At 47.7% G+C, this 14,931-nt stretch overlaps 1 protein-coding gene across 2 annotated transcripts in view; it reads left to right on the top strand.

The window, feature by feature from the left end:
* The window catches only part of LOC140429672 (uncharacterized), a 67,266-nt gene extending 53,275 nt beyond the window's left edge, over positions 1–13,991 (top strand). For both annotated transcript variants that reach the window (XM_072516974.1, XM_072516964.1), the window contains 2 exons: positions 938–1,013; positions 13,652–13,991. In XM_072516974.1, coding sequence (XP_072373075.1) covers positions 938–1,013; positions 13,652–13,941 — 366 coding nt within the window. In that variant the 3' untranslated portion in view covers positions 13,942–13,991. The remainder of the gene's footprint in view (positions 1–937; positions 1,014–13,651) is intronic.
* The last annotated feature ends 940 nt before the right edge of the window (positions 13,992–14,931 follow it).

Here is a 14,931-nt window from a genome sequence, read left to right as displayed (position 1 = left end):
GAGTAATTGTCCTGCAGCCAGGAACTGATCATCCTTCCCTTGGTCAATAAGTATATCCGATGGGCTGAATGATCTCCTGCACTGTAGGGATTCTATGGAAACAACATTACTAAAACAAATTATCTGGTCATTATGTCATTGCTGCTTGTGAGACCTTGCTGAATGCAAATTGGTTATTGCATTTTCCAACAACAGTGAACAGACTTCAAAAGTATTTCATCCTGTAGATCTTGGACTAGACCTGTGAATTCAATGGCAGGATGCTTAAGATAGCTGCAGATTGCGCAACAGGGCAAAATCTCAAACTTTGAAGTGGAAAGGTGAGAAGTTAACTTAGCTTATGCTGGGGTGTAGTGCCTTAATAAAAAAAATCATAGCAGAGTGATGAATACATGGAATGGATGCCAAGGAGTGTGTCACCGGGACTTGCTTGTTGGCATTTTCTTCCCTTATAGCCTGTGCTATTGTTCAGCACCTCATTCCCTGGAAGCCAAACCTCAAATGTATTGTCAGGGGAAGAATTACCTTCACCTACCTGACTCCAACATCTCTAACATTGGGCATTGGAGTACAATTACAGTGTGCTGCTTACTAAAATGCAGACGGTGGAATTGTTCTGTGGAATGGATAACAGAAAGTTTGAGTTTGGTTATTTCTGATAGCTGCCAGATGTAATGGAGCAGAGTTTACAAAATATTGCTCCTGCTGCACAACTTTGCACAATGGAAGTTGCCATTGAGATCACTGCACCCAACACAATTTTCTGTCTAGTAGAATGAACGTGTGCAAGACTACTCATCTCCGGCACCAGTTGTTAGTTTATGCTCCCATTGTCTGAGATTCGGCACCTCGACACAATTTCCTGAAGCCTACCCAAACTATCACTTAATTTTATTATTGATGACTCACATTGATTACAAACATTTTTGCGTTTCAGGTCAGTGAAGTCATCAGCCTGGGGGAACATAAAAATACTTCTGCAACAAATGAAACTGTCAATTTAACAGAGAAAGGTAATTTTATACACACATCTCTATCCTGACTTGAAGGCTGCGATTAGCAATATCGGACCACATTAGCAAATCTTTTTCTCTTCCCCAGGGAGCCTGGAGGCAGAGTCATTGGATATTTTTAAGGCTGTGTTAAGTAGATTATTGATTGATAAGTGAGTCAAAGTGTATTGGGGTTACAAAAACAGAAAATACTGGACAATCTCACCAGGTCTGACAGCATCTGTGGAGAGAGAAGGGAGTTAACATTTTGAGGCTGGATGACTCATTGTCAAAGCTAGAGTGAACTGGAAATAGGATCGCATTTATACTGTTGTTGAGCGGGCGTGTGGAGTGGTGGAGCTGGCGAGGGGGTCAGCGAAAGGCGGAGATAGACAAAGATGGACAGAAAGGTAAAGAGAATGTAAATGGAGGTGATCAAGGGCAGCACGGTAGCATTGTGGATAGCACAATTGCTTCACAGCTCTAGGGTTCCAGGTTTGATTCCGGCTTGGGCCACTGACTGTGCGGAGTCTGCACATCCTCCTCGTGTATGCGTGGGTTTCCTCCGGGTGCTCCGGTTTCCTCCCACAGTCCAAAGATGTGCAGGTTAGGAGGATTGGCCATAATAAATTGCCCTTAGTGTCCAAAATTGCCCTTAGTGTTGGGTGGGGCTACTGGGTTATGGGAATAGGGTGGAGGTGTTGACCTTGGGTAGGGTGCTCTTTCCAAGAGCCGGTGCAGACTCGATGGGCCGAATGGCCTCCTTCTGCACTGTAAATTCTATGAGGAAGGCTAAGAAGGGTGCCGATGGTGGCACATTAAAAGATTAGAGTGTGTTAATAGCAGAACAAAGGTAAGCAGTGTGTCAAAGGACAACTAGAAACAGAGAACAGAATGCCCTAGTGGAGGGAGGCGACAATCGTGAAGGAAAAACAGATCGATGGAAGAAATGAAAATAAATTAATAGAAATACAAATGGGGTGAAGGAGAGAGTTCACAGACTGCAGTTCTTGAACTCAATAGTAAGCCTGGAAGGCTGTAACATGCCTAATCAGAAGATGAGGTGCTGTTCCTCCAGTTTGCATTGGGCTTCACTGGAATATTGCAGCAGGCCAAGGATGGACATGTGGACATGAGAGGATTATGATTAGGATGAGAGATTAGGATTATATTCATTGGGGTCAGAAGAATGAGGGGGGATCTCATGGAAATTTATAAAATTCTAACAGGATTAGACAGGGTAAATTCAGAAAGAACGTTCCCGATCGTGGGGGAGTCTAGAACGAGGAGTCACAGTTTGAGGATAAGGGGCAAATCTTTTAGGACTCAGGTGAGGAGAAATGTTTTCAACCAGAGAGATGTGAACATGTGGAATTCACTACGACAGAAAGTAGTTGAGGCCAAAACGTTGTGTAATTTCAAGAAGGAATTAGATATGGCTCTTGGGGCTAAAGGGGTCAAGGGATATGGCGGGGGGGTAAGTCAACATCAGGGTATTGAACTTGATGAACAACCATAATCATAATGAATGGCGGAGCAGGCTTGAAAGGCGGAATGACCTCCACCTGCTTCTATTTTCTATGCATGTTTCTGTGAGAGCAGTACAGTGAGTTGGAATGGCAAGCGACAGGAAGGTCTGGGTTCTGCTTATGGGCGGATGATCTGGGATAGACAGGAAAGTCGAGGCTACATTCAGATCAGCCATATTCGTAATCAAATGGCAGAGCAGGCTTGAGGGGCTAACTGGCTCCTAATTTGTATGTTTATATTTGAATAAACATGGATACATTTGTCATAAATGTACTGGGTGAAGTTTTTTAAATATTATTTCCACAAGTGGATGAAGTAAGTGACCACCTACATTTGTCATGAGCTGACCTCATGTATGCTGCCCTTGGGTCTCTGAAGCGCGGAGGACAGTTCTGCTGCTCATGTGCTCAGGATTTGGGGGGGGAGTCGGGACAGTCCTCAGGGTGTGGATGGAGTCGGGTCTCAAGGCGGGGGAGGGGCGTGCAGTGTGGATAGAGTCCTCAAGGGAAGTGTTCCATGAGGTTGAGGGAAACCCATTGAGCAGAGAGTTCAATGAAGTAGGTGGGGTGGGAGGTGTCCCATGGGGTGTGCAGAATACCATGAGTTAGGATAGTTGGGGGGGGGGGGCGCGGGGAGGATGATCCTGTGGGTGGGATAGATGGGCTTGGAGAGAGACTCATTGGATTGGGAGAGTTCAGTGTGGTGGGAGGAGCCCCATAGGTGAGGGCAGTTGGGGGTAAGTGTTGCTCTGTTTCTCTGGTTCTAAATATGATGGTCAATATGGTCGCCTTCCTCAATCCTAATTATGTTTGCTTTAGAGTCGCCAGGTATCTTTCGATACCGCCACAAGGTTCAAACCCAAATACTAATCAAAGAGCCGATACACCAGTTAGTTAGTTCAGAGTCAATACTATTTATTTACACACACAATAATATCTACTCATGCACAAAATACTACAAACTAAACTATCTCTAACGCTAACGCCCATACTTAACTTCGGGTGCTCACTCAGTCAGAGGAACAGTGGCCATTGTTTGGATCTGAGGCTGCTGGGTTCGAAGTGGTACAGGAGAACAGCTAAAGTTGTCCGTCTCGTAGCGAGCGTTGACCTTGGACTTACTTGCTTCTGGTGCAGCAGGTGGATGGGTCTCTCCGTTTTGAGAGCCAAATCCAAGAGGGAGATTCTCTCTCGGGGCCTTCTTCTTATACCCGAAGGGGCTTCGCGCGCTTTTGGCGGCCTTGAACTTTGCCCCAATTAATTGGGCCGTATCTCGATCACTCGTATTGATCTTGACCAATGAAGGGGTGGGTGCCCTGATGGCTAGGCGGGTCCTATGTGGCCGTTGGCCTTGCTTTGTTTACGCTTTCGGTTTTGGGAACTGGCACCGCGATGTCTGGAGCTAGATCGGTTGCTTGAGTGTCTTTCCTTTGTTCCCGGAGATGGGCCATCAATATGCTAATAGATCTGCAGTTTCAGTTTTGTCTGGGAGCTGTTTCTTCAATATGCATACAGGCTCTGTGCCTGCTTGCTTTTTTAACATTGTCCATAGTTCCCTTCATTCATTGCGGGCATCCATTTTGTATTCTGGAAGTGGCCATCCCAGATAGCTACACACCCTCCTTGTGATCCTCAACGCGAAGCGTGAAGGATCAAATTACTGCATCTTCTTCGTTCTCCTCCTAAGTCGGGCACCCATAAGCAAGGACAGGCCCTACACTACTCTGTCCTATGAATTGAAATGTTTACCTAAATTACTTTATGTACACACATCATTATAAAATTCTATGGGGCGCTATGACATTCAGGCATGCATTATAAAATAAAAAAACTAGAACCTCTAACTGTCCTTAACTAAACTATCCTTAATCAGTCAAAAGAATTTACAACATTTTAAACTGTACAATAGCAGCAACGCATGTTTCTCTGGCTTGGCAGTCAAGCACAGAGTTTTACATTTCTTTTATTGGAACAACAAACACACAAGAAAACGGATGTACTTTAATTCACTTAAAGGGGTTGGGGGGTTTGTTGAAGTCCGAAAATAGGGGATCTGAATGTGTATACCGGAGTGCGGGAGGCTTTCCTCCGCCATTTCCTGAGTCTCAGGGTTTGAACGACACTGCAGAGTATCGCAATTACTAGCAGTGCTTCAACAACGTAAGTCAGGGAATATCAAATTATGAACTTGTCACACCAGATTGGTGTATCGGTAACTATCTCGGGGTCTAGTGTATGGACGGGGTGGGAAACATTCACGGCCTGTCGGTAGGGGTCAGGGGGGTAGCGTCCGCGCGCAACTGGAGGGATCCCGCTAAGATCCAACTGTAAAGCATGATGGTTGTCTTCATCTTTTCTTCTTCTTTCGTCTTCTTCAGGCTTCTGTGGTTCCGGAGTTCTATGGACACAAGCATCATTTCTGTTATTATCTTGTTTAATATCTCGTATGTCTGTCTGTCCTTTATTGCCAATTACTCATTATATTGGTCACTATCTGTGACTCTCTCATTTTTTTTTAAACCAAATATTTGGGACAAGACATCCGAGAAGGAAAAATACTAACACATCACGAGCCATCTCACAGCCTGTGTGATCTACCATCCCAGTGTTTGAGGATGTAAATAGCATCTGGAAGCAACCGAAGGGCCGCCGTAAACAAACAAAAGTGTTTTGAACTAAAAGTGCCAAATGGGGTGCGTCTGGGCAGCGGCAGGTAAGAATGGGTGGAATCCCTTGGTGGGACGGTGACCAGTGCCGTATGTGCTCTACCCAAGCGTAGCTGACCAGATAAGGGTCCTCAGGCAGGGTGGGGATCAGTGCCGTTTCTCCACTGCCTGAGCGACCGGCAAGAACGGTAAGAATTTGTGGTCGTCGTGGGGGTTGCATTTGTTGCTAACTTTTACCTTCAAAGCAGAAGAGCAGTTATGATCACTTGTCTTTGGACAAACATGTTCCATTAACTGCCGGTGGGCGTTAAAAGAGTGGTGGTGTGGGGCCATGAAAATCTTTAAATGAACATTCAACATTCACAATAACAAACAAACATACATAACAAACATGGTGCAGGTGTGTAATCGTAGCGTGGTGTGCTGGGACTATCGCTGTCACTGTCGGTTGGAGGAAGGGGGAGGCGGAGTCGTGCCTCTGGGGTGGAGTCGTAGTTGTGACTGAGGATGGGCTGGACAGGTTGGGGGAGGGTAAGAATACGTCATTCGTGGGCAGGGCGTGCTCATCTGCTGCTGCAAGCGAGATGTGGTGTGAATGGTTGTTCTGCGAGCCATAAGTCTTAAGCTGGTTTATGTGGAACCACGCAGACTTGTTATTCGGAGAGGTGATTTATATACAGAGGGGCTGACTTTATCAGAGATGGTGTACGGTCCAGCAAGTTTGGGGGAAAGGAATGAACTGGGTTTGTATAGGGATAGCATAACTTGCTGCCCTACTACAAACTCGGTGGCGTGTACTGTCTTATCAAAGCAAACTTTGCTTTGCTTCTTGCGGGTTCCAAGCCTAATGGCTGCTGCAAGCTGGGCTGCTTTCACAATTTCTAAAACCTGTTGTACTGCTTTCTCATGCGTGAGGGCGGTGACTGTGGGGCTGGCCAAATCCAGTCCTACTAAATATTCTGTTCCTTTCATGGGGCGTCCGGTCATGAGGGTGTAGAGGGTGTATCCTGTGGACGTGGATACTGTGTTTCGAATGAACATTAATGCCACTGGAAGAACTGTGTCCCAGGTGCTGTTGTGTTGTTGCACCATTTTTCTGAGGGTGGCTTTTAAAGTTCTGTTCATCCTTTCTACTATGCCGCTTGATTGGGGGTGGTATCCAAGATGGAACTTTTTTTTAATGCCGAAAATTGTAAGGATGTTTTTCATCACTCGTCCTGTAAAATGGGAGCCTTGATCGGACTCTATGCTGCGTGGAAGTCTCCATCTTGTAAAGATGAGTGAGGATTTTAGCTGTCGTTTTGGCAGTGTTTGCTCTGGATGGAAACGCTTCCACCCATTTTGTGAAGGTGTCGATGACCACCTACACATACTTCAAACCATTTCTGCAGGGGGGTAGAGGTCCTATATAGTCGATTTGCAAATTCGTCCAGGGGCCATTAACAGGGCGGGTGTGGCTTAGCTGACCTTTCTTTGCGTATCTGTCCGGGTTGTTCTGGGCACAGATTAAGCAATTCTCAATGTAATGTGTAACATTAGTCTTTAAATCAGGTCACCAGCAGAGAGGTCTGAGGTGGGCGAGGGTAGCTTCTATGCCTTGGTTCCATGGTTGTCATGGAACTGACAAATAATTTGATTCCTGTCCTGGCTGGGGACTACATGAATTCCATCTTTTAAAATCACACCGTCATGTGTGGTTAACGCGTTTTTATACTTATCATAGGGGGCTGGGAAGTTGCCTTTTAAAACTTCCCTGAGCTGTGAGTCTTTTTGGGCCTGTGCTAAATCCTGAATGTTGGTCTGTGAGACCTGAACTGCTTTCGGGGGGTTTCCAACAGTGACCGTGTCTGGAACCTGCTTTTGCTAGGGCGCCTGCCTTAACGTCAACAGGGGGGGAAGAACGATGATGGCTACGAACTTTGATGATTCCATATTTACGGTCTTTGGCCATCTTTAGGATATGCCAGAGTAATGGGGCTGAGGGTAGGGGTTTTCCGTCTGCGGAAACGAATCCTCCAGTTTCCGACAGGGGTAGGAATTTGGTTAAACGGTTGCAAACATATAAACTGTCAGAATATATGTCGGCTGGGGTCGGAAACGAGTCGGGGTGTTCTACAACGTACGCTATGGCTGCCAGTTCTGCTGCCTGCGAGACTAAGTGTCCTGGCAATTTTAACGAAATCTCTTCTATCACGAAATCACCCCTGCACGTCTTCTACATAAATACCGCAACCGGTAATCCTTTTCCCGTTTAAAACTGTGGAGAAGCCATCCACATAAATCCTAAGGGGTGCGCATGTGCCTATGGGCTTCGGTCTCTGGGGTATAGTACCTGCTTTCGGGGGAGCTGACTTCGGTACAAAGGGTCCTTAATTGTGCTTAGTGGAGATGATTTCACACTCATGTGGGGTGCCTTCATATTGTAAATTATCGGCGAGGAAAGTGTGTGTCTTTGTCCTCTTTACTGTTATGTCCCGTCCCTGTAAGAGAAGGGTCCAACGGGCTACGCGGATCTGGCTGACTGTGCCATCCTTAAGTCTACCATCAAGTAGGAGTTGTGTTAGGGTGTGTTCAGTTAGAATGGTGATGGGGTTGAGTCCTGTAATGTAGGCGAAGTATTGTACTGCCCAACAAACTGTGAGCAGGTGCCGTTCGCAGGCAGAAAATCCTTGCTCGACTGGATCTAATACTCGTGAGGCATATGCCACGGGGCCTAATCGGTCATGTCATTCCTGGAGGAGCAAGGCCGAAAGGGTTCGGTCGGTAGTTGCAACCTCAATTGCGCACGGCGAAAGTGGATCTGGGACCTGTAATGTGGGGACTGTGCTGAGGGCTCTTTTTAAAGCATCCACGGCATCCGTGTGCTGTGGAAGCCATTCCCAAGGTGCCTGCTTCTTGAGAAGTTCGGATAGGGGCACTGCTTTTGTGGCGAAACCGTCGATATGGTTTCTGCAGTAGCTAACCAGTCCTAGAAATGACCGGAGGGCTGTGACATTATGGGGCAGGGGTAATTTGACGATCGAGTCGATCCTTTTCTGCTCGATCTCTCCTTTGCCATGCGTGATTACTGTACCTAAGTAAATCACTTTTTCCTGTAAAATCTGGGCCTTCTTGTGGTTCACGTTACAGCCAATTTGTTGTAGGAGTCCTAATAGTTCGGCGGAAGAGAAATGTGCTCTCCCTTTGTGTCCGTCTGTAGTAGCAGATCATCTACATATTGGACCAAACCATTGGGTCGGGAAAACTTTGCTAATCCATGTGCCAGCTGTCGGTGGAAAATGGAGGGGGAATTGTGGAAGCCTTGTGGAAGGCACGTCCACGTATATTGCTGTCCCTGGAATGTGAAAGCAAATTTATATTGGCACGCTTTATCCAATGGAATAGACCAAAAGCCGTTGCTAATGTCCAAAACCGAAAGTAAATTTGACTGTAGTCCCTGTTTGAGCATGGTCTCGGGACTCGTGGCTAAGGTGGGGGCTGCTACTGGGGTTTCTTTGTTCAGTTCCCGGTAATCAATGGTCAGTCACCAAGATCCATCTGGTTTCCTGATGGGCCAAATTGGTGCATTATTCGTGGAGACTACTGATCGGAGTACGCCTTGATCAAGCAAACTTTGTATCACTTTTGAGATTTCTCCCTCTGCTTCTTGGGGAAAACCGTATTGCTTTTGGTGTCTGGGGTCGGGACCTGTAATATTCACCAAGCCAGCGATCTTGCCACAGTCGTGCTTGTGCTGTGCAAATGCTGCTTTGTGTCGCTGCAGGACTTCCCTAACTTGTTTGTCCTGACTAATGGCTCGAGGGTCGAACCAGAAGTTTCTTACTGCACTGATCCTATTTTCATACTCTCCAACTGTGAGTGTGGCGGGGGCTCGTGCTGCCTTTGCCATTTTCCACACACATTTATTCACTGGATCGAATGAGAGGTTGTGGGAGTTCATAAAGTCAATGCCTAAAATGTGTTCGGCTGTCTGGGGTAGATCGACCAGAACTACGGGGTGTTTTGTTTTAATGTTCCCTATCTGGATTGCTACAGGGGTTGTGATGTCTCCCTGCTGTAAATGCCCTGTAAAACTGCTGAGTGTAATGGTGTCTGTCGTGGGCCACGTGTCTCGCTGAAACATCGTGAAGGAATTGAGCGTGGTGCGGGACCCTCCTGCGTCCCAAAGGAATTCTACGGGGTGTGCCCGGACTGTGCCTGCCACTACCGGTCTACCGGATTTGTCCCAAAGGGCGTCGCAGACCCTTGTTGGGGAGCCCGAACACCGTCAGTCGGTGCCGTTCATATCTGCATTATCAGAACGGGCGCTAACACTGTGAATTGGCTTTGCCCTATTCTTATTTAGGGTGCCTGTTTGTTGGTTTCTCTGCTGTTTCTGGGGTGCATTGCACTCTCGTGCATAGTGTCCTAATTGGCCGCAATTATAACACTCCTGGGATTTGGGTTGCTGTGGGCTGTTCCTGCCCTCATTTACCCATGCGGGGCTCTGGTGCATCCTAACTGGATGCATGTCTGTCTGTTCTTCCTCTGCTTTAACAAATGCTGTTTTGCCTTGGATGGACTGTTCCCAAGCGCGGGACAATCTCTTTAAAACCCATTTCTCGTTGTGGGCTTCATCTGAGGGGTCGTAATTTGCGCAAGCTCTCTGTCCTGCCTCTGTCGCATGAGAGACTGGGATGTGGGTCCATTTGGCCATAGTATCTGGGGACAAATGGATGCGGGCTAACTCTCCAAATACCACTGTAAAATGTACCACAAGCGTCCAGCAAACGCTGTGGGGTGCTCTGTCGTCTTTTGTTTAGGCCTTCTATGGGGTCTCCTTTGGTGTAGCCGATAGCATCTAGGATCGCTGTGTGCATTTCTTGGAGAGTGCCTTCTCCTACATTTTGTGGGTCGGGAAGGGCTACCACGACTGAAGGGTCGAGGCTTAAAACTGTGAGCTTCACTTGCTCCTTTTCATCCAGGCCGTACATGGTCGCCTGTTGTTTTACTCTTGCAAAGAACTGGTGGGGGTCCGATGTGGATACGAACGGTGTAATCTTATCACACACGTCCTGTAATTGAGTGACGGTTAATGGGGTGGTGTACAGGGAATCTGGGTCTCCTTCTGTTGTGGCCCTGCGCTGTGTGGTGACAGGGTTCATAGGATTGTGTTCTGCCTGTGCAGTCGGGGTTTGGGGTGCTTTTCTCTTTTGTGGCTTGTCCTGTGTACATGTGCCATGTACGTATCTGTGGGCTGTCTCGTTTAACTCCTGCCAGTTGGGGCCGTTTTCCTGGTCTAACTGGGGTCCAAACGTGCTCTGGAACCCATTCTGAACAGAAAGCAGAGATTGCAATTCTGCAATTTGCTTCTGGCACTTTGCGTGATCTACCGAGCTCTCCCTTTGTTCCGTCGTGGAAGTGTGGAGTGCTCGTAGGGCTGCTTTTAAGTCGTTACACTGTTTCTGCAATTGCTCAACCTGTTGTTCTGTTTCCTGTCTTACCAAGACTGCGTGTTGCGTATCTTGGTAGGCTTTGTCACATTGGGACTGAAAGCTGCTCAAATGGGTGAGACAAGATTGGTGTGCCCGCTTGGCATCCACCATCTCCTTGTCCCTCGCCACAACTGCTCTCTCAGTTCCCTGTTCTCTCTCTCATAACCACTCACATCTCCTTTGCTACTCTTGTCTCGCTCATCAATCTCTCTACGGAGCGTCCTAACGACCTCCTCTGCCTCGCAATTGTGCCAAGCAGGACACGATTGCCATCGGCTTGCGAGCTTTCCCTAAGCTCTTCCTATGAATCTCTGTCAGGTTCTCCCACCAAGTATGCCCTATACTTCCGGGACCTGTTTTGTCACTCGCGCAGAATTTACTCCAAAGGGGCCATCCTTTCCCTTTGAGATATTTTCTGATCTCCTCTTCCCATACGGGACACTGTCCTACTCTACTGGTCACTGCGACCTCGAATTCTTGGGGGTTCAAAAGGCGTTCCATTGCCTTCATTGCCATTTTTCTCTATCTCTGGGTTCTCCATGGAATTTGGAACAGGGGGTGATAAAGTGGTGATGTAAACACAGGCACGGCTTACGCTAATTTCCGGCCTTCAAAACTCCCGACAGTTTTACGCAACAAAATCTTTCAGGTTTACCTTATATTCTTGTTAGTACGCATGCAAATAACACACTTCCGAATCTTGGAGGTTTGATCAGTATTGTTCTTACACTTGTGGTTTTTCTGTTTCCAATTGGATTCTAAGACAAATTTGGGTTCTCTCGGAGTGACGAGGCCACTTCTAGGTCGAATCCCACCAGAGTCGCCAGTAAATGTTGCTCTTTTTGTCTGGTTCTAAATATGGCGGTCAATATGGTCACCTTCCTTAATCCTAATTATGTTTGCTTTAGAGTCGCCAGGTATCTTTCGATACCGCCACAAACTTCAAACTTGAATACTGATCAAAGAGCCGATACACCAGTTAGTTAGTTCAAAGTCAATACTATTTATTTACAAACACAGTAATATCTACTCATGCACAAAATACTACAAACTAAACTATCTCTAACACTAATGCCTATACTTAGCTTCGGGTGCCCACTCAGTCAGAGGAACAATGGCCGTTGTTTGGATCTGAGGCTGCGGGGTTCGAAGTGGTACAGGAGAACAGCTAAGGTTGTCCGTCTGATAGCGAGCGTTGACCCTGGACTGACATGCTTCTGGTGCATCTGGTGGATGGGTCTCTCCATTTTGAGAGCCAAATCCAAGAGAGAGATTCTATCTCGGGGCCTTCTTCTTATACCCAGAGGGGCTTCACGCGCTTTTGGGTGGGCCTTGAACTTGGCCCCAAATAATTGGGCCGTACCTCGATCACTCGTATTGATCTTGACCAATGGAGGGGTGGGTGCCCTGATGGCTGGGCGGGTCCTATGTGGCCGTTGGCCTTGCTTTGTTTACGCTTTCGGTTTGGGGAACTGGCGCCGCGATGTCTGGAGCTAGATCGGTTGCTTGAGTGTCTTTCCTTTGTTCCCGGAGATGGGCCATCATATGCTAATAGACCTACAGTTTCAGTGTCGTCTGGGAGCTGGGGCGTCATTCTCCGCCGGCGGGAGTCTCCGTTTTGCCAGCGCCCGGGGGTTTCCCGACGGCGTGGGGCTGCCCCACAATGGGAAACCCCATTGACCGGTCGGTGTTACAGAGACTCCCGCCGGCCGGTCGGGGCAGAAATGTGGCGGGGCGGGTAGGAGAATTTCGCCCCTGTTTCTTCAATATGCATACAGGCTCGGTGCCTGCTTGCTTTCTTAACATTGTCCATAGTTCCCTTCATCATTGCGGGCATCCATTTTGTATTCTGGAAGTGGCCATCCCAGATGGCTACATAAGGCAGCCCTGTGGGTTTGGGTGTCCTGTGGGTAGGGGAGTCCTGTGGTTGGGGATTGTTTGGGAATGGGGATTTCTGGTGGGTTGGGGGAGACCTGTGGGAAGGGGAGTCCTGTGGTTGGGGATTGTTTGGGGATGGGGGTTTCTGGTGGGTTGTGGGAGACCTGTGGGAAGGGGAGTCCTGTGGTTGGGGATTGTTTGGGGATGGGGTTGTCTGGTGGATTGGGGGAGACCTGTGGGTAGGGGAGTCCTGTGCTGTTGGAGGCATCCCATGGGTAGGAGGCATTCTGGGATATTGGAAGAGTCCCCTGACATTGGGGGGTTTCAGTAGCAGCCCAGAACAAAGGGACAGAAATACCAGACAGTCATGAATAGATCAAATAAACATTTAAGGGGTGTTTTTATCCAGCAACCAATAAAAATGTGGAACTCCAGACCTCATGGAGTGGTTAAAGATTGATATGTTTGGGCAAAGGCTTCATCAGGAAGAGGGGAATAGAAGGATCAAGTAATAAGATGACAAGAGTGGATTAGAAACTGACATTGACCAACTAGTCAAAATGATCTTTGTCTTTGCTGTAGGTTTTACGTGGTCCATTTATTTCATGTCTAATGTGTTTGATCGCAGCAGGGATGTGAAAAATGGTGATGGTAGCAGTCACAATACTGTTCTTCTATATGAATTCCAATCAAAAGATTGCATGCAGGAAGTTCGATCGGAAATCTGCATTTGTCTTTAAAGCAGCTGAAAACTTTTCTGATGCATAATTGTTCAGTCACAGGATTTTTAACATTCACTTGAACTAAGGCAACAAAAGGTATTCTCCCAATTACCCTCTGTCATCACCATTGACGTTGGCTGTTCATGAGTATCATTGCCATGTTTGAAATATTCTTGTCTGCAGATTATCTGCTCTGCTTGCTTATCCACCTTTACAACAGTTGCTCAATAATTATTGGTGTTCAGTAATTCTTTGTACCTGACGTCTTCCTTCAGCTGCAAACAACCAACTTGGATTTGCAGGTTGCAAGTGCTGCAAAGTATTTTGCCTTCTATCGTTGAATTAGGGTTGCTTTGAAGATATTACAATTTTCTTTGCTTTGTTTTACAGTGGTCCACAAAGATCAGCCAGCAGAGGGCCCAATACAACAGTTCCCTCAAGGCCACCTAGAACACGATGTCATTATTCTACTGGCAGTTCACTTGACACTTGTTATCTTTGTTCTACTAATGGGTTGCAGGTGCTTATGTGCCCACAAGTATGATGTACACAGCACTGTTAATGTAGAAGAACTGCTAGTGACTGTAGGTTTAATTAGTTGTATAGTTGTTGCGCTTTTTGCATTGCTCGGGGCGACCATAATTTTATTCATCCGTATACTACTAGCAAAGTTTCCATAGCTTCACTTTACCTTTCCAAAGCAATAAATCATATAGTTGACGCAACAAAACGTCATTGTTATTTTCTTTAGGGTAGATCACTAACACTAGGGAAGTTTTGCACTTGGGACAAAATATTTTTAAATGTGTGTAGATGTGGGCGGGATTCTCTGTCAGCCGACGCCAAAATTGGGAGAGGTGATAGGGCGGAGAATCGGTACCAACGCCGAAATCGAGGCTGACGCCAGTTTCACGCCAAATTGCAATTTTCCGTCACCTCGACAGCGGCGTCAATTCATTCCAGAACGCACACATAGCAAACACCATTGGCAAATCATTAGCGGGTCTGACCCGGTACTCTCGAGGGCCTCCACAATTTTCTGCCTCCAATTGGCCGAATTCCCAATGGCAAGGTTCACTTGTGCTTTTAAAAATCGTGAAATCGAGGTCGTGGCTGATGAGTGAAAAAGGGGCAGGACCTGGAGGTGCGACCGTGGACTGCTAAGCTGGACACTAGCCGGGCTGGCTGGGGCCCTGCCAGGGCTAGGGGCGGAGGGAGGGGGGCAGGGTTGACAGGGGAAAGGGCCGTGTGGCCAGGGTGACCCCCACGGGACTGGGGCAGTGTCCAGGCAAGTACTACCATTGTCACGGCCTGCAAGGCAGCCATCTTGCTGCGCGCACCACTAACCACCCACCTTGGCCCCTGGTTCTGCAAAGTGCCAGCGGCTGTATGAGTGCGCCCACCTCACCACCTCAGCCAACCGCCCCCCCAACCCCCCAAGCGGGGTTCACCGCCATTGCTGAGATGCCCCGGGTTCAGGGGGTGATCGACAGGATGCATGTCCCACCTGCAGATGACAGACTGCTCTACACAAACCGGAAAGGGGTCCACTCGATGAACATGCAGTGGATATGCACGTCTGTGCCCGGTACCCGGGAAGTGTGCACACGGCCTTCATCCGGGCAGACTCGACGATTCCTGACATGTTCGAGGCGCCTCCCCAGCTGGAG

The sequence above is a fragment of the Scyliorhinus torazame genome, chromosome 1 (genome assembly GCF_047496885.1).
Source record: "Scyliorhinus torazame isolate Kashiwa2021f chromosome 1, sScyTor2.1, whole genome shotgun sequence".
Taxonomy (NCBI): domain Eukaryota; kingdom Metazoa; phylum Chordata; class Chondrichthyes; order Carcharhiniformes; family Scyliorhinidae; genus Scyliorhinus; species Scyliorhinus torazame.
Note: the sequence above shows the minus strand (reverse complement) of the source record. Positions and strands in the feature narration are given on the sequence as shown.